Source organism: Hyperoodon ampullatus, assembly GCF_949752795.1.
Source record: "Hyperoodon ampullatus genome assembly, chromosome: 2".
In the NCBI taxonomy this organism is placed as follows: domain Eukaryota; kingdom Metazoa; phylum Chordata; class Mammalia; order Artiodactyla; family Ziphiidae; genus Hyperoodon; species Hyperoodon ampullatus.
Window position 1 is genome coordinate 157,823,442 of NC_136915.1, and position 20,190 is coordinate 157,843,631.

Consider the following 20,190-nt stretch of genomic DNA (forward strand, 5'->3'; position numbering starts at 1 on the left):
GTAAAGGGGAGGATAAGAGCTCTTTTCTTTGTTCGTTCTTCTCTGTTAATGCCACAAGACAGCTCCACCTGATTTGGCAGGTGATGCAGCTGACTGGAGGAAATTTCATCTGCACAAAATAGAGAAGTCACTATGCAGGTAATTCTCTGTCTGGAAAGCATAGGTGATTATAGAAATTAACAGACCAGAAGCTTGCACACATGGATCAGAGCTTGGCAGACTCATCCTTTTACCTAAGCAGTCTTTTCATTAGTCAGGACTGTCAGTTGCTGGATCTCTCTGAGACCCTCTTGATTCCAATATTCATAGCTACCTGGTTGAACACAGGTGCTATGCATAACTCGTGGAGTTAGCCAGCTGGGGCTGTGAAGGCGGGTTTTGAAAACAAGAAGGCTGTGCTATGTCTCTGGTATTGTCGTACTGAAGGTTCTTAACAGGACTTGAAATGCAGACTTTCTTTTGTCCCTTTCTGACTCTTTTATAGAAGTTTCATGTCTGTTGGTTGACTCCAAATCCATGTGTTCTAAGAGAAGAAATCAAACCATGGAGCATCATGGAAAATTTTTTTTTTTTTTTTTTTTTTTTTTTTTTTTTGCGGTAGGCGGGCCTCTCACTGTTGTGGCCTCTCCCCTTGCGGAGCACAGGCTCCGGAGCACAGGCTCAGTGGCCATGGCTCACGGGCCCAGCCGCTCCGCGGCATGTGGGATCTTCCCAGACCGGGGCACGAACCCGTGTCCCCTGCATCGGCAGGCGGACTCTCAACCACTGCGCCACCAGGGAAGCCCATCATCATGGAAAATTTTAAGTTTCCTTTGTTTTTTATTTTTTGTTCTACATATGCTTAGAGTTAGCTTTAATAATCTGTCAGCCTTACAGGATTTTCCTGTTTGCTTTCATATAAAATGTGGCTTTTATTCCTCATTTTCTCTTTATTTCCTGTAGGTAGATTACAGTGTTCCATTCTGTTCTCTGGAGCGGGAATTCCTTGCCTCCTTTTTGATCCCGTCATGCCTTTAGTGTTCATTTCAGGCCACAAGGATGCTTTCTCTTCAGAGACAAAAAAATCAATTTCCTCTGAGCCGAACAATGGCCCAGGGTTTTTATTTGGCCCAAATTCTGGTACACTTTCTTAATAAAGGAGCATTTTTGAGGTCTACACACCCTGCCGGAACAACTACTTGTTCAATTTCAGTGCCAAACTCAGCTTTGGTCACAGCCTAGTCTCTTTTTTCTTAGTTGTCATTGTAGAACTAAGAAGTATATTTTCTGATTGGCCAGTTTTGTCCCTCTCTTGTGTCCTCAGGCATCCAGATGCACCTCTGCAACAGAGAGCACTACGGCTACCTGCCCATCCCCCTGAAGCCCCATCAGACCCTACAGGAGGACATTGAGAACCTCATCCATGTGCAGATAGAAGCAATGAGTGAGTGACCTAGGGGCCTGGTGGTGGTTCATGTTCCGTTGCCACCGTGAGCATACCAGCCACTTTTTCCCTCTCCCAGGACTGGAATCTCACAGCCATCAGTCAGCCTTGGCTGAAACATAGTTGTTCATTTGTTCATTCATTCTCAAACTTTTCCTATGTGAAATATGAATATGACAAAGTCTTTGCCTTCAGGGAGCTTCCCTTCCATGTGGAGAGCTGGGTACACAGTAAATACATTTCACATAGTGTCCTAAGGGCTATAATGGTGTTTTGTCTATGGATTTAAAATCTAACTTGGTTGCTTTCTAATTATATGACTTTGGGCAAGTAATCTAACCTCCTTAGTTGTGAAATGAAGATAAAACATCTAGGGTTTGGGGGCAAATTCCCCATGATATATGTAAAAAGTATACTAGCAAAAACAATAATTATGACTGCAACTTAATAATAGCTTATGGTGTAACAGGTACCATACTAAACATCTTTTGTACTTTGTCTCATTAATCCTTACAACAACACAATGAAAGGGGTTTTATTATTGCTCATATTAAATATGAAGAAATTGGGATGTAGAGAGTTTAAGTATCTTGCTATATAGATCATTCTGCTAAATAAATGATAGATTGGGATTTGAACCAACCTCGGTATCTCCAAAGCTCAGATTCTTAAACACTGTATCATATTGCCTCTGGGTCTGGCATGATGTCAGAACTGGTAAATGCTCAATGATCAGGGACTACACTAATTATTATGTGTAATGAGCAGTGGTGTCCAAAGGAGAAAGTAACAAAAGCACTCTGCCTAAGGGAGGATGCTGGGAATGGCTACCCAAAGGAGGAAATATTTGCACTGAATTTTCATGCAGTATCTGAGAAACTCTTATTCATCACTAGAGCATAAGATGTGTGTATGTTGGCAGTCGGGGTGATTTGGGAGGCACAATGGGAAGCAGGGCTGGAAGGTAGGCAGGAGCCCAGTTAGAAGGACCTCTAATGTATAAGAAGGTGTTTGGACTTTTCCTGAAGGGAAGGGAGATTTTAAAGAGATTTTCTCAGTGAAATGTCAGGTTAAAAGGTTGAAAGTTTGAAATGTCGGGATTTAGAAAGGTCACTCTCCTGGTAAGAGAAACACGGCTGGAGCAGCATGGGGCGGTGGGTGCTGGTCTTAGGTCAGAGGTGAAGAGACCGTTTTGGACATTACATGGTAAACTAGGCAAAAGATGGTGAGGATCTGAGCTAGGGCAGGAGCAGTGGGAATGGAGATAAACTTATGACATAGACTTGAAAGGACTTAGCCAAGAATTTGTGGATGAACAAAAGGGAGGCAGAGGAAGCCTTGTAAGTTCTGACTTGAATGTCTGGAATGACTGCAGGAATTTTAAGTGCATGTAGATTAAAGGAGATGTTGCAAAGAAAAATCATGAGTTCATTTTTAGACCCATTGAGTTGCTTGTGAATATCTATTTCCTGCTTCTCACCCCCAGACAATAAATTCCTTGTTCATATTAGTCTCAAGACATAGCCCATTCCCTGCCACCTAGTAGGCACCCAGTAAATATTTGTTGAATGAATGAATGAGTTGCCCAGTGGATAGATGGAGAGATGAATCTGAAACTTAAGTTCTATCAAGTCTAAAGATGTTGAGTTGGGATTCATCAACAAGATAATGTGATATCACAGAATTTTAAGAAAACAGGAGCATGAGATATGGAAGGAAGTTCAAGTAAGGTAAGGACTGAAAAAGAGTCCAGTGGGTTTTTTTCAGCTAATTTCCATAACAAGAATGGTTTCAGAAAAGGCTGACTCAGAATTTAAAGTGAGAAGTAATTAAAAAGCAAGGACATAGAGAGAAACTAGAATTTTTTTCTTTTAAGAAACATGGTGAGGACCAGAAGGTAAGACAATAATAATTATAAAGATTCATCAGAAAATTCCTTTAAATAGCAAGCTCTCCTACTGTTTTTACACAGGATTGTGTTTGCAAAACATCAGTCAGCCCAGTATACCAGGGACATGTTGGTGGTGATGAGCAAAGCATATCTGTAGACTATACCTGGGATGGAGAGCAAAGCACCCTTGACATTACAGCCTTTGTTGCCGATGCACATGATAGTTTGCAAGCCATTTGGTCTTTCCTGGTCTCAATGTCCCTGAGTTTGAAAACAGAAACAAGAGATCACTACTATTCTCTATGAGTACAGAGAATAATGGAGATAATGGAGAAATAATAGAGTATTAATGATAGTATTAATACTCTATTAATAATAGAGTAGAATAATAGAATAATAGAGTATTCTTGGGGGGGAATGAGGATTGAATAATCAGCTGGTTCACTGGGATAGTATTTCTAGGACCAGCCCTTTACATAGTGTCTCTGCCTCTTCTCTATGTTCTGGACCCAGAGGCCAAGGGCAGTATCTTACTGCCTTCTATCCCAATCACCTAGCACAGTACCTGACATATAATTGGTAACAAACAAATATTTGCTGAATGCATGACCAGACAAGTGAATGAAAGAATGAGCAAATGAATAAAAACTGTGTTGCAAAGAACATGCAACATGAAGCCAGAATAATGGACTTGAACCCAGGCTCTATCATGTAAGAAGGGAGAATCAACCTCTCAGAGCTTTAGTTCCTTTATCTGTGGAGTGAGGATAATAACACTGACTTTGCAGGGTTGAGAGGAGCAAATAAAAGAATATATATCAACTCCATAAAACAAAGAGGTGTTGCTATTATTAGGACTCCATTTAATGCTTGGTAATGTGTGTCTCCTTATCATCCCCATTCCATGGCTTTCAATCTTGACTCCAAGTAGATGTCAGCCCAGAGAGGCTGACCAGAGCCTTGCCTTCTCTTCTTTTCCCCCACAGAACTGAGAGCATAGAAAGTTCCCTGTACACAGAAACACACACACTGTCAAAATCAATTTTAATGATTACAAATATGTACAATAATATGCTAGGCAGGTAGATTTCATTTGGGAAGAACCTGTAATTTATAGCTGTCGTTATTGATCCCCCATACACTCCAACTCTAGTGCGAGGTACTTTATATATGGCGTTTTATTTAATTCTTGTATTTACCTTCTCTAGTTATAATTTTGTTAAAATTTTAGATCCTGAATTTTAAAAGACAGAGCATAATTGGGATAATAAAATAATTGGACAATAAACCTTTGAGGGTAATAATGCAGAAACACACACTGAAGGCCTATGTAGGATTAAGAAAAGGCTGGTGATGATGAAATCATAGCTGTCAAGTGTCCTCAGGAAAGATGAACTAGATGCTAAAAGCACTAGTTCATCTGGAACCCAATGGGCAGTTAATAAGTGGCTGCTAATAGACTGTACAACTGAAGCATTAGAAGAGGCATAAAATTTATGTACAAACATCGAACGCCTATGTACAATGTATGAGTCACTCTATGAGGGTACTGGGGAGTCACAACATTTTACAACCAATTCTGTTTTGGGTGTTTATATTTAACTAGGGAGACAGGACAGACATTTTAAAAAGACCCCAATGATGCAGTATATTGCTTTGCGAAAGGAGCAGTTATAAGGGCAGTAGGAATTTGGAGTAAGGAGAGATTGCTGTGGGCTGGTGTGACCTAGGAGAGCCTGACAGTTCTTAAGCTGGGCTTTGATAGAAGTGTGGAGCTTAAACAAAAGGAGTGTTATAGTGAGGGCACTATACGTAGAGGAAACAGACTGAAGAAAGGCATTGTTCAGAAAGCATTCACACCCTGGAAGAGAGTAGGCTTTAAACAGTAGAAGGCAATAAAGTTTGAGTGTTGGAGTGGTTTAATCATTATGATTCTTGAATGCTCAGCTAAAGTACAATGCCGATTCTAAAAGCAGTAAGGATGCAAGGAAGGCTTTAGAAGAGAGCATCAGGCTATAAATATTTATTAAACACATATTATGTTCCATGGATTGTTTATATGCTGGGGATGCAGCAGTCAACAAAACCAGCAGAAGCTCTGACATCAAGGAATTTATATTCCAACACAGAGAAATATACAATATATCAAGGAAGTAGCCACATGAATATTTGGGGGAAGAGTGTTTCAAGCAGAAAGAACAGCACATTCAAAGGCTGTTAGGAAACAGCCTGGGGTACTCCAAGAACAACAGGCCAGTGTGTTTGTCATGGACAGAATGAGAAGTTGAGTAGGAGTTGGGGTTATGGTGGAAGAACTGTCCAGATCATGCAGAGCCGTGTGGCCACAATAAGGAATTTGGACTTTATTCTTTGGGGAACAGGATTCCATGTGGGTGGGGCAGGGAGAGTGGCATGATGTGATTTATGTATTTAGGTAAATCACTCAGGCTGGAGTGTGGATACTAGAGTGTAAAGGGACCAGTACATCTCTCCTGGTGAGAGATGATGGTGGTTGGAATGCAAACTGTAGTAGGAAGGTGATGAGAAGCAGGTGGATTTGGGATATATTTTTGGGGGTAGAGTCAACAGGACATACAGAGACCTGGATGAAGCCCATGAAGGAAAGAAAGGAATCAGTAATGACTCCAGGATTTTGGCCTAGTATACCATTTAATGAAATGGGAAAGGCTTTACAGGAAAAGACTTAGGGAGGGAAGTTGTGGTGTTATAAGCTTAAGATAATGATTAGACATCTAAATTGAAAGGTTAGGAGACATTTGGATATATGAATCTGGAGTTCAGGGAAGAGACTCCAGTTGGAAACAGACATTTGAGAGTCATCAGCATTAAAAGGATAGTTGAAGCCATGGAACAGTGTGAACTTGTTTTGTAGGAGAACGTAGAAAAGAAGAGGAGAGAGTGGAGGACAGATCCCTGGAGGACACAAACAGCCAGAAAGCTGGAAGGAAAAATTAAGAAGTGTTTCAAAAAGGAACCAGATGCTGTTGAGAAGTGAAGTCAAATGAGGATACAGAACTGATCACTGGTTCTCTCAAGGTAGAGATCTGTGATGACCTGGATAGGAACCACGTCAGTGCAAATGATTGGACTAAAGCCCACTGGAGTGGGCTGAAGAGAGGGCCATGGGGAGATGAGAAAGTGGACTCTTGTTGGCATGGGAATAGAGAAGTAGGGTAGTGGCTGTAAGAGAGTGACAAATCAAGCGAGAGGTGGTTTTGTTTCATTTTATTTTGTCTTTTATGCTGTTTGTGTGTTTTTTTAGGTAGGATTTTAGCATGTTTGTATGTTGATGAGAAAAATCCAAAATTTGGGGAGAATTTAATGATGTAGAAAAAAGATAATTTAAGATCCTTGAGAAAACAAGTTCTAGATAGAACAGGGATGCTGTCGCAGATGGGAAGGCAGAATGTGTAGGCAGAGATGCAGCTGGGTTTGTAGACTTGAGGTGGAAGGAAAAGGTAGGTCTAGTTTGGCTTTAAACATTTTCTCTATGACATATATAGTCCAGTCAACAGCCCAAGAGAGATGTTGAAGATTCCAGGAGAGAGAACAAGACATAAAATAGACCTCTCAGGAAATGGGAAAATAAATTTACTAGGGAAGTATAGTTGCATCATTTGGCAGTATCGAGTGCCAATTTGACATCTGTGGCTACAATTTTGAAGTGACTCAGTCTACGCAGTTGTGTGAATTTCCTTCGTAGTGTTCTTCTTGGTGCTAAGAGAACAGTCAGGTTTAACTAGGATTGGGAGTTTACCAAGCAAGATGAATAAAGGGAATCAAGGGTCTTACAAGGGATGAACCATGAAATCTAGGTTGGGTACTGATGAGAGTGAGAACAAGAAGGGTGTGATGGATGCAGACATGATAGTGGGTCACTGAAAGAATGATTGTTGGTTCTAGATTGTTGGTTGTTGGATGGATCACCACCATGTGGATGCTGAGGTTTCTAAGAATGACGACAGGGACACTGAAACTGTGAGCCAGAGGATGGAGGCATCAGTGGCTGAGGGAACAAGATTAGGAGGTACAGAGGGCTAAAATATGCTTCAAAGAAGCCAGTTTTTGAAGGATGCAAGAGAAACAGTTTGGAGTGAGTTGGAGGACATGAGAAAAATCAGCGTTCACTCTGACAGCTGAAAGGGAGGCAGTGTCCTCAAAGGAAAGCCAAGTTTTAGTCAAAACAAAAAGGCAAAGAGACATTAAGAGAAAGTGAAGGGACTGAAAATATCAGGCAGTTTATGAATTTCAGACTGGAGTTTCTGAGATCAGAGAAGAGTTTGGGCTGGGTGGAGATGGCATATAACAACAATGGCTAACACTTTTTTTTTTTAACATCTTTATTGGAGTATAATTGCTTTACAATGGTGTGTTAGTTTCTGCTATATAACAAAGTGAATCAGCTATACATATACATATATCCCCATATCTCCTTCTTCTTGCATCTCCCTCCCACCCTCCCTATCCCACCCGCCCCTCGAGGTGGTCACAAAGCACCGAGCTGATCTCCCTGTGCTATGCAGCTGCTTCCCAGTAACTATCTATTTTACATTTGGTAGTGTAAATATGCCCATGCCATTCTCTCACTTCGATCCAGCTTACCCTTCCCCCTCCCCGTGTCCTCAAGTCCATTCTGTACGTCTGCGTTTTTATTCCTGTCTGGCCCCTAGGTTCTTCAAAACCATTTTTTTTTTTTAGATTCCATATATATGTGTTAGCATACGGTATTTGTTTTTCTCTTTCTGACTTACTTCACTCGGTATGACAGTTTCTAGGTCCATCCACCTCACTACAAATAACTCAATTTTGTTTCTTTTTATGGCTGAGTAGTACTCCATTGTATATATGTGCCACATCTTCTTTATCCATTCATCTGTTGATGGACACTTAGGTTGCTTCCATGTCCTGGCTATTGTAAATAGAACTGCAATGAACATTGTGGTACATGACTTTTTGAATTAATGTTTTCTCAGGGTATATGCTCAGTAGTGGGATTGCTGGGTCGTGTGGTAGTTCTATTTTTAGTTTTTTAAGGAACCTCCATAATGTTCTCCTTAGTGGCTGTATCAATTGAAATTCCGACCAACAGTGCAAGAGGGTTCCCTTTTCTCCACACCCTCTCCAGCATTTATTATCTGTAGATTTTTTGATGATGGCCATTCTGACGGGTGTGAGGTGATACCTCATTGGAGTTTTGAGTTGCATTTCTCTAATGATTAGTGATGTTGAGCATCCTTTCATGTGTTTGTTGGCAATCTGTATATCTTCTTTGGAGAAATGTCTATTTAGGTCTTCTGCCCATTTTTGGATTGGGTTGTTTGTTTTTTTGATATTGAGCTGCATGAGCTGCTTGTAAATTTTAGAGATTAATTCTTTGTCTGTTGCTTCATTTGCAAATGTATTCTCCCATTCTGAGGGTTGTGTTTTCATCTTGTTTATGGTTTTCTTTGCTGTGCAAAAGCTTTTAAGTTTCATTTAGTCCCACTTGTTTATTTTTGTTTTTATTTCCATTTGTCTAAGAGGTGGGTCAAAAAGGATGTTGCTGTGATTTATGTCATAGAGTGTTTTCCCTATGTTTTCCTCTAAGAGTTTGATAGTGTCTGGCCTTACATTTAAGTCTTTAATCCATTTTGAGTTTATTTTTGTGTATGGTGTTAGGGAATGTTCTAATTTCATTCTTTTACATGTAGCTGTCCAGTTTTCCCAGCACCACTTATTGAAGAGGCTGTCTTTTCTTCATTATATATTCTTGCCTCCTTTATCAAAGTTAAGGTGACCGTATGTGCGTGGGTTTATCTCTGGGTTTTCTATCCTGTTCCATTGATCTATATTTCTGTTTTTGTGCAGGTACCATACTGTCTTGATTACTGTAGCTTTGTAGTATAGTCTGAAATCAGGAAACCTGATTCCTCCAGCTCTGTTTTTCTTTCTCAAGATTGCTTTGGCTATTTGGGGTCTTTTGTGTTTCCATACAAAGTGAAATTTTTTGTTCTAGTTCTGTGAAAAATGCCATTGGTAGTTTGATAGGGATTGCATTGAATCTGTGGATTGCTAGGGTAGTATAGTCACTTTCACAATGTTGATTCTTCCAATCCAAGAACATAGTATATCTCTCCATCTGTTTCTATCATCTTTAATTTCTTTCATCAGTGAATTATAGTTTTGTGCATACAGGTATTTTGTCTCCTTAGGTAGGTTTATACGTAGATATTTTATTCTTTTTGTTGCAGTGGTAAATGGGAGTGTTTCCTTAATTTCTCTTTCAGAATTTTCATCATTAGTATATAGGAATGTAGGAGATTTCTGTGCAATAATTTTGTATCCTGCTACTTTACCAAATTCATTGATTAGCTCTAGTAGTTTTCTGGTAGCATCTTTAGGATTCTGTATATATAGCATCATGTCATCTGCAAACAGTGACAGTTTTACTTCTTCTTTTCCAATTTGGATTCCTTTTATTTCTTTTTGCTGTGGCTGAAACTTCCAAAACTATGTTGAATAATAGTGGTGTGAGTGGGCAACCTTGTCTTGTTCCTGATCTTAGTGGAAATGGTTTCTGTTTTTCACCATTGAGAACGATGTTGGCTGTGGGTTTGTCATATATGGTTTTATTATGTTGAGGTAAGTTCCCTCTATGCCTAGTTTCTGGAGGGTTTTTTTTAATCATAAATGGGTGTTGAATTTTGTCGAAAGCTTTTTCTGCATCTATTGAGATGATCATATGGTTTTCATTCTTCAATTTGTTAATATGGTTTATCACACTGAGTGATTTGCATATATTGAAGAATCCTTGCATTCCTCAGATAAATCCCACTTGATCATGGTGTATGATCCTTTTAATGTGCTGTTGGATTCTGTTTGCTAGTATTTTGTTGAGGATTTTTGCATGTATGTTCATCAGTGATATTGGCCTGTAGTTGTCTTTCTTTGTCTGGTTTTGGTATCAGGGTGATGGTGGCTTCATACAATGAGTTTGGGATTGTTCCTCCCTCAGCTATATTTTGGAAGAGTTTGAGAAGGATAGGTATCAGCTCTTTTCTAAATGTGTGATAGAATTCGCCTATGAAGCCATCTGGTCCTGGGCTTTTGTTTGTTGGAAGATTTTTAATCACAGTCTGAATTTCAGTGCTTGTGATTGGTCTGTTTATATTTTCTGTTTCTTCTTGGTTCAGTCTTGGAACGTTGTGCTTTTCTAAGAATTTGTCCATTTCTTCCAGGTTGTCCATTTTATTGGCATAGAGTTGCCTATAGTAATCTCTTATGATCCTTTGTATTTCTGCAGTGTCAGTTGTTACTTCTCCTTTTTCATTTCTAATTCTATTGATTTGTTGAATCAAAGCCTTTTCCCCTGTTTTCTTGATGAGTCCTGCTGATGGTTTATCAATTTTGTTTGTCTTCTCAAAGATCCAGCTTTTAGTTTTATTGATGTTTGCTATTGTTTCCTTCATTTCCTTTTCATTTATTTCTGATCTGATCTTTATGATTTCTTTCCTTCCACTAACTTTGGGGTTTTTTTGTTCTTCTTTCTCTAATTGCTTTAGGTGTAAGGTTAAGTTGTTTATTTGAGATGTTTCTTGTTCTTGAGGTAGGATTGTATTGCTATAAAGTTCCCTCTTAGAACTGCTTTAGATGCATCCCATTGGTTTTGGGTCATCGTGTTTTCATTGTCATTTGTTTCGAGGTATTTTTTGATTTCCTCTTTGATTTCTTCAGTGATCTCTTGGTTATTTAGTAATGTATTGTTTAGCCTCCCTGTGTTTGTATTTTTAACAGATTTTTTCCTGTAATTGATATCTAGTCTCATAACGTTGTGGTCGGACAAGATACTTGATACAATTTCAATTTTCTTAAATTTACCAAGGCTTGATTTGTGACCCAGGTTGTGATCTATCCTGGAGAAGGTTCCATGAGTACTTGAGAAGAAAGTGTATTCTGTTGTTTTTCGATGGAATGTCCTATAAATATCAATTAAGTTCATCTTGTTTAATGTATCATTTAAAGCTTGTGTTTCCTTATTTATTTTCATTTTGGATGATCTGTCCATTGGTGAAAGTGGGGTTAAAGTCCCCTACTATTATTGTGTTACTGTCAATTTCCCCTTTTATGGTTGTTACCATTTGCGTTATGTATTGAGGTGCTCCTATGTTGGGTGCATAAATATTTACAATTGTTATATCTTCTTGGATTGATCCCTTGATCATTATGTAGTGTCCCTCTTTGTCTCTTGTAACAGTCTTTATTTTAAAGCCTATTTTGTCTGATATGAGAATTGCTACTCCAGCTTTCTTTTGATTTCCACTTGCATGGAATATCTTTTTCCATCCCCTCACTTTCAGTCTGTATGTGTCTATAGGTCTGAAGTGGGTCTCTTGTAGACAGCATATATACAGGTCTTGTTTTTGTATCCATTCAGCAAGTCTGTGTCTTTTGGATGGAGCATTTAATCCATTTACAGTTAAGGTAGTTATGGATATGTATGTTTCTATTACCATTTTCTTAATTGTTTTAGGTTTCTTATTGTAGGTCTTTTCCTTCTCTTGTGTTTCCTGCCTAGAGAAGTTCCTTTAGCTTTTGTTGTAAAGCTCGTTTGATGGTGCTGAATTCTCTTAGCTTTTGCTTGTCTGTAAAGATTTTAATTTCTCTGTCGAATCTGAATGCGACCCTTGCCGGTAGAGTAATCTTGGTTTTTCCCTTTCATCACTTTAAATATGTCCTGCCACTCCCTTCTGGCTTGCACAGTTTCTGCGGAAAGATCAGCTGTTAACCTTATGGGGATTCCCTTGTATGTTATTTGTTGTTTTTCCCTTCCTGCTTTTAATATTTTGTTTTTGTATTTAATTTTTGATAGTTTGATTAGTATGTGTCTTGGCATGTTTCTCCTTGGATTTATCCTCTATGGGACTCTCTGTGCTTCCTGGACTTGACTATTTACTTTCCCATATTAGGGAAGTTTTCAACTATAATCTGTTCAAATATCTTCTCAGCCCCTTTCTTTTTCTCTCCTTCTTCTGGGACCCCTGTAAATCGAATGTTGGTGCGTTTAATGTTGTCCCAGAGGTCTCTGAGACTGTCCTCAATTCTTTTCATTCTTTCTTCTTTATTCCACTCTGCAGTAGTTATTTCCACTATTTTATCTTCCAGGTCACTTATCCGTTCTTCTGCCTCAGTTATTCTGCTATTGATTCCTTCTAGAGAATTTTTAATTTCATTTATTGTGTTGTTCATCATTGTTTGTTTGCTCTTTAGTTCCTCTAGGTCCTTATTAAACCTTTTTTGTATTTTCTCCATTCTATTTCCACGATCTTGGATCACATTTACTATCATTACTCTGAATTGTTTTTTTTTTTTTTTTTTTTTTTTTTTTGCAGTACGCGGGCCTCTCACTGTTGTGGCCTCTCCCTTTGCGGAGCACAGGCTCCAGACGTGCAGGCTCAGTGGCCATGACTCACGGGCCTAGCCTCTCCATGGCATGTGGGATCTTCCCAGACCGGGGCACAAACCCACGTCCCCTGCATCGGCAGGCGGACTCTCAACCACTGCGCCACCAGTGAAGCCCTACTCTGAATACTTTTTCATGTAGACTGCCTATATCCTCTTCATTTGTTTGGTCTGATGGGTTTTTACCTTGCTCCTTCATCTGCTGTGTATTTCTCTGTCTTCTCATTTTGCTTAACTTACTGTGTTTGGGGTCTCCTTTTTGCAGGCTGAAGGTTCATAGTTCCCGTTGTTTTTGGTGGCTGTCCCCAGGGGTAAGGTTTGTTCAGTGGGTTTTGTTGGCTTCCTGATGGAGTGGACTGGTGTCTGTGTTCTGGTTGATGAGGCTGGATCTTGTCTTTGTGGTGGGCAGTACCACGTCCAGTGGTGTGTTTTGGGGTGGCTGTGAACTTATTATGATTTTAGGCAGCCTGTGTGCTAATGGGTGGGGCTGTATTCCTGTCTTGCTTGTTGTTTGGCATAGGGTTTCCAGCACTGTAGCTTGCTGGTCATTCAGTGGAGCTGGGTCTTAGCGTTGAGATGGAGATCTCTGGGAGAGCTCTCTCTGATTGATATTATGTGGGGCCGGTAGGTCTCTGGTGGACCAATGTTCTGAACTCGGCTCTCCTACCTAAGAGACTCAGGCCTGACACCCAGCCAGAGCACCAAGAGTCTGTCAGCCACTTGGCTCAGGAGAAAAGGGAGAGAGAGAGAGAGAGGGAGAGAGAGAGAGAGAGAGAGAGAGAGAGAGAGAAAGAGAGAGAGAAAGAAAGAAAGGAAGGAAGGAAGGAAGGAAGGAAGGAAGGAAGGGAGGGAGGAAGGAAGGAAGGGAGGAAGAAAGAAAGAAAAAATAAAGTTATTACAATAAAAAATAAAAATAAATATTATTAAAAAGTAAAAAGTAATAACAAAAAAAAGAAAGATGGAAAGAAGAGAGCAACCAAACCAAAAAACAAATCCACCAATGATAACAAGCACTAAAAATTATACTAAAAAAAAAATAAACGGACAGACAGAACACTAGGACAAATGGTAAAAGCAAAGCTATACAGACAAAATCACACAAAGAAGCATACACATACACACTCACAAAAAGAGAAAAAGGAAAAAAATATATAAAAAAAGGAAGAGAGCAACCAAATCAATAAACAAATCTACCAATGATAATAAGCTCTAAATACTAAACTAAGATAAACGTAAAACCAGAAACAAATTAGATGCAGAAAGCAAACCCCAAGTCTACAGTTGCTCCCAAAGTCCACCACCTCAATTTTGGGGTGATTCATTGTCTATTCAGGTATTCCAGCAACGCACGGTACATCAAGTTGATTGTGGAGATTTAATCTGCTGCTCCTGAGGCTGCTCCGAGAAATTTCCCTTTCTTTTCTTTGTTCGCACAGCTCCTGGGGTTCAGCTTTGGGTTTGGCCCTGCCTCTGCATGTAGGTCACCTGAGGGCGTCTGTTCTTCGCTCAGAAAGGATGGGAGTAATGTAGCAGCTGATTAGGGGGCTCTGGCTCAGTCAGGCCAGGGGGAGGGAGGGGTACAGAATGTGGGGAAGCCTGCGGCGGCAGAGGCCAGCATGATGTTGCAACAGCCTGTGGCACACCGTGTGTTCTCCCAGGGAAGTTGTCCCTGGATCATGGGACCCTGACAGTGGCGGGCTGCACAGGCTCCCAGGAGGGGAGGTGTGGATAGTGACCTGTGCCTGAAAACAGGCTTCTTGGTGGCTGCAGCAGCAACCTTAGCATTTCATGACTGTCTCTGGGGTCTGCGCTGATAGCCACGGCTCGCGCCCGTCTCTGGAGCTCGTATATGCGATGTTCTGAATCCCCTCTCCTCGTGCACCCCGAAACAATGGTCTCTTGCCTCTTAGGCAGTTCCATACTTTTCCCCAGACTCCCTCCTGGCTAGCTGTGGCACACTAGCTCCCTTCAGGCTGTGTTCACGCAGCCAAACCCAGTCCTCTCCCTGGGATCTGACCTCCGAAGCCCGAGCCTCAGCTCCCAGCCCACACCTGTCCTGGTGGGTGAGCAGACAAGCCTCTCAGGCTGGTGAGTGCTGGTCGGCACCGATCCTCTGTGTGGGAATCTTTTCACTTTGCCCTCTGCATCCCTATTGCTGTGCTCTCCCTCGTGGCTCTGAAGCTTCCCCCCCGCCACCCCCCATCTCCGCCAGTGAAGGGGCTTCCTAGTGTGTGGAAACTGTTCCTCCTTCACAGCTCCCTCCTAGAGGTGCAGGTCCCATCCCTATTCTTTTGTCTCTGTTTTTCCTTTTTTCTTTTGCCCTACCCAGGTATGTGGGGAGCTTCTTGCCTTTTGGGAAGTCCGAGGCCTTCTGCCAGTGTTCAGTAGGTGTTCTCTAGGAGGTGTTTCGTATGTAGATGTATTTTTCATGTATTTGTGGGGAGGAAGGTGATCTCCACATGTTACTCCTCTGCCATCTTGAAGGTCCTCCTGTCTGAAATGATTCTTTTATGTTTATTTACCTATGTTTACATCTTCAGGACCCATGTAATATTTCTGGTATATAATACATGGTCAGTGTACAAAAGTGGGGAAATTGGAGCCAAGGCACTTCCACTTCCCTCCAGGTGAGGAAAAAAGACCTCTCCAAGTTCCGGCTGTGGCTCCTATAGCAGGTGGCACAGTGGCACTGGCTAACACTTTTAAAAGCACTCTTCATGTACTTGCTCATTTAGTATATTAGGAGCTGTATGGAAAATTGGGAGATGAATGACAGGAGGCTAGATCTTGTAAAGGTGCTAGTAGTAAATGGGTTGTGAGGCATGAGGAGATTGGTTGTGCAAATCAGAGCATGAGGCAATGGGAAATCTTAGGTACCTCTTCTCAGTAATGACATTTTGAGGCAACAGAATGTCATGTAAAGTTTATTAGGAATATTGGATCTGAAGTCAGAAGATCTAAAACTGAGTTCCAGCTCTGCCAACCACTCACTATTTGACCTTGGCAAGACTACATCTGGGTTGGTCTCAATTTCTATATCTATAAAAACAAACAATACCACCACCCCCAAAAAATAAAAGTGAAGATAAAGTGACATGGTGATTATGAAATCAGTTAACAAATTGTAAAGCACTTAAGTGCCAAGTGTGACTGTTATGGTCAAGAACAGAGCTGTGCCTAAGGAAGAAGGTTATTTTGGCAACAGTGTGCATAATCAGTTATAATGAGGCAAGATGAAGAGCATGCAAGTGTTTGAAAAATATTAAAATGGCCCAAGCATGTGAGGGAGGGAGGACCTGAGCTAGGGTGGTAGCTGCAGCCATGGAAGAATTCCAGGAGAAACTATAGGCAAGTGTTAGGATTCGCTCCAAGCACAATCTCTCAAATATATTTCTGGGCATGACTGGGCTGGTACATTGTACATTGGATGGTGTGTGCTCCAGTGTAGACCACAGAAAGAGCAACAAAGGAGTGAGGACTTACCTAACTGAGCTACTGTGAACCCAGCCCAGTTGCCCAAGGCCAACTTGATGCTAATGGCTACCAAGGTCTAGCTTTGGGGGTAAAGGAGAGTGGGGGTTAAGGGTTCAGGTGCAGGAGTCAGACCTATGTTCAAATACCAGCTCTATGAGCTCTGTGATCTTGGGCATGTTATTTAAGTCTTTGTTTCCTTATCTGTAAAAATAGGGATACTCAGATCTATCCTGTGGTACATGTTATGAAGATTAAATAAATGTAATTACATATGTCAAGAATGTAGCCCAGAGTGCAGTGAGTAGTAAGATCTCTATACCAATAGTTATTATTATTCCTAGATCTTGAAACTATCCTGGAGCCAATGAAGCACATCCCAATTGTTGGTACAGTGAGGGACGTGTATGGAGAGGGATTCAAAGAGGAACTGAATTAATTATGAATGGTGGAGTCAGAAATGATCCCAAACAAAAGCTGGGATGTACCTAATCTTCAAGTCTGATGTCAGCCAAGATGCATCCCTTCTCCCCACATAGTAAGCTCCTTAAGTCTAATTAATATCATCTCCTGTTTTTCCCTATGGCTTAGCTCTACCTTCAGCGACAAAACCCGGGCCTGTGTCTCTTATTTCTGCTCAACGGTGGTTTTCAGGACCAGCCACTTGCGGCTTTTGGGGGGATACTTGTCCTGTGAACACAATGACTACCCATGTTTGATCGAAGCAAAGTGGCTAAAAGCAGACTCTTTGGCTGAACCGTTAAAGCCAGGCGGCCCATGTGAGTGCCAAACAGAGACTAACAGAGTGGAAAGGGTAACCCGAAATATACCCCCCTCCCAAGTCTAAGGCCCGATGAGAGAGGGCCAGACAGCTCTTCAAACAACATGAACAGGAAAGGGTTGGTATGTTAAGATTTTTTCTCGTAAAAACCTAACGCTGTACATGGTAACCCCACAATCCACATTTGTTTATTTTAAAAGAAATTAATGGAGTGCGGTGGAACAGGGAGGACCAACATATTCTGGGCTGCTGAGGGAAACAGAAACACACGCACTGTGTACTCATAGAAATGTGACTGTTGGGGTCAGGATTGAAATAATAAGACCAACTCTTGTGTTTGGCTTAGGAAACCTGTTTCACTACTTTCTCCGGTTTCACATCATTTGATCATAAGTGAAAGTGGATGTCGTGGTTTCTCTTTAATATACCAGTGGAGAGTAAGTTAAACAAATAATACCCTTTGGACAGGATCTCAATCAGGACAGGTGATGTTATGCTGGAATATCAAAGAATGCTGAAATCTCATTGGCTTCATACAACAATGGCTCATTTCTTGTTATGCAAAGTCTACAGTGGTCCTCGTATCTTTCCTGGGCAGCTGTCCTCCACATGTTGGCACATCATTCTAGGCTGTTCAGATTTTTGGCTTCTCCATATCAACATAGGCTGCTAAGATCATTGAGCTGGGGCTGGGGCAGGGGTGGGAGGAGGGTTTGGAGAGTTGAGTGGCAGCAACTCATGTGGCCATGACTAACCTGAAGGTGGAAAAGCCCCTCTCATATGCCTGAAATAGAGCGGAATGGATACTGGTGAACAGTAGCAATGGCCATCAACTATAGGTCTTCAAACAACCCAGTTACCAGCTCTCACTTAACATTTTCCTTGTATTATGTCTTCAAGGAAAACCAAGTGAGTACTTTGAGTTTGTGAAATACTAAAAATTCTCAAGACCTTCTCAGGTTCTTTAATCAATATTACTTCCAACCTTTAAAGTATATAGTTTATAAAGAAAGTCTTTTTAGAGTATGAAATAAATAAAACTTTTATTACTTGAGATGCAACACCCCTCCCATCTGGAAACTTCCTTGTTAGCCCTGTACCAAGTTCTGGGATGTGGGCTGGGCCTTGGAGGTGAGTTTGCGTTAAAATAAAGGACCTTTTGAGTACCTGTAGCTAAACCTGCCTGGATGGGATTTTAAAATAAAATAGTCCCAGAGTTTTACAATCTTAAACATATAGATAAAAAACATTCTTTAGAAAAAAGTCCAGCCTATTTCTGAGCTCCTTCATCATGGGCCACTGTGAGTAGTAGCTAGGAGTTATTGAGCATTTACTGTGTTCATTTACTGTGGCTAGTGCTTTGCATGTAGGTCTCATTTAAATTTTATAACACTCTAAGAGATACACTTTTATTATCCTGATTTTACACACAAAGAAACAGGCTTAGAGAGGTCACCTATCTGCTCCAGACCTTCACAGACCAAAGTTTGGACCCAGGTCATCTGACTTTAGAGCCCTCACCCTAAATCATTACCCTAGACTACCTTTCAAATGCTCTTAAAATAGGTCTTGAGGGAAATGGAGCAAATACTGCAGTCTGCATATAAACAGGTGCTCTCAAAACCAGCGTTGTGACCATCTGGGGTTCTTATATAGCCACTCAGTGCTAGAAAACTGCTGAGCAGTTATCCCCTGCCCTGAACATTCAGGCTGTGTTTCTAGAGGTCAGGCCTGTGGTTGGAATGCTGTTCTCCGAGCCTCTCACTAACAAAGCACTCTGTGTGTTTCTCGTGTCTTCCAGTTGACCATCCTCCAATGGAACCTTCCCAGTTCGTCTCAGTTGTCCCTAAATATCCAGACAAGATGGGATTCAATGAGGTAGGAAAGGTGTCTCTGTGTGTGTGCACGTGCACCTGTGCACATGTGTACATCATGCTTATATGTTTGTATCAGAACACAAGCCTGATCACACGTCTGGGAGCCAGCCAGACCAGCTTGGCTGCTGAAAAGAAACCAAGGTCTTGGAAAAGGTTCTCAGTTTTTTTTGTGCCTCAGTTCACTTATCTTAAAAAAGGAGCATCATGGTAAAAGTAAATTAGTGATTGAGTCAGAAAGATGTTACAATTTAGTCATGAAAGTGATATTTTCTAGGAGCAGATATTGCCATATTTTATCAAGATTCAAGGGTAAGGTAAAGAAGATATATATTTTAGGTATTGGAGGACTTTAACTTTATTCTGAGTAAGTGGAAACCACTCTGGAACATTCTTTGCTTTATTTTCTCTCTGCTGTTTTTCCATGGGAAAAGATTGGAGGGAAGAGTTTAGAGGACAAAGAAAAAGTGAGAAAAGAAACCTATTCTAAAATTCTCCCTTCAGCAGGCAAGAACTTCATAATAGTGCTCTGAGAGTCATATTTATTATTAAGTTTCAATTGTATAAAGAATGAAGCAGAAATATAAAGAGATGCCTGTCTTAGTAATATGCACAGCAGATACTTGGTGGGACCAGAATTGTGACTCCAAGTCACTGAATCCTTCATGGGTCCCTCATGTCCCATAACTGCTGGTCAGTGTTCAGGAGCTTGGTGGTCTAGAAGCTAGGACAGTGCCTCAGGAATCCACAAACTGAGACAGAACTTTTCTGTGAATTTTGGATATGTTATAAGCCAAGCTTTGTGCTGCATGCTCATTGCCACTGATTAATTGAAAGAAAATGCCTTGTTTATCCCCCTGTACTATGTCATACAGGTCCCCAAAGTACAGCCATCTTAAATTGCTGCTGGAACTGGAAATTAGGATTTATTCTATAAAATTTATTTGCAGGCAGACTTCAGGAATGGAAAGGAGTATTTCATGAATATTAAGTGGAAAGGAGTTAGCAGCTATTATGCTATTTCCACAGAGGGCAGGATGAGACAAGATGATTTTAAGTGTGGTAGAGAAGAATTAGACTAAAGTGTACATAGTTTTATAAACAATCAGGGCTGCAGAAAAGTTGGACCACCCCAGGCACTGGACCCACTTCCACATATTACTCCAGCTTTCCTTCCCTGCAGCTCTCACCAGCTCTCAGGTCTCCAGGTAAAAGAACCCAAGGGTCTTTACCTATATTCATTTTTCCCTTTATAAACACATTCCAATGAAGATCAAATCAGAGCAGGTAC

At 40.9% G+C, this 20,190-nt stretch overlaps 1 protein-coding gene across 1 annotated transcript in view; it reads left to right on the plus strand.

Moving 5' to 3' along the window:
• COLGALT2 (collagen beta(1-O)galactosyltransferase 2) overlaps positions 1-20,190 on the plus strand; it is a gene marked incomplete at both ends in the record, with an annotated part of 119,067 nt that overhangs the window by 74,075 nt on the left and 24,802 nt on the right. The window contains 2 exons of the mRNA XM_079697777.1: positions 1,304-1,423; positions 18,827-18,903. Coding sequence (XP_079553903.1) covers positions 1,304-1,423; positions 18,827-18,903 — 197 coding nt within the window. The remainder of the gene's footprint in view (positions 1-1,303; positions 1,424-18,826; positions 18,904-20,190) is intronic.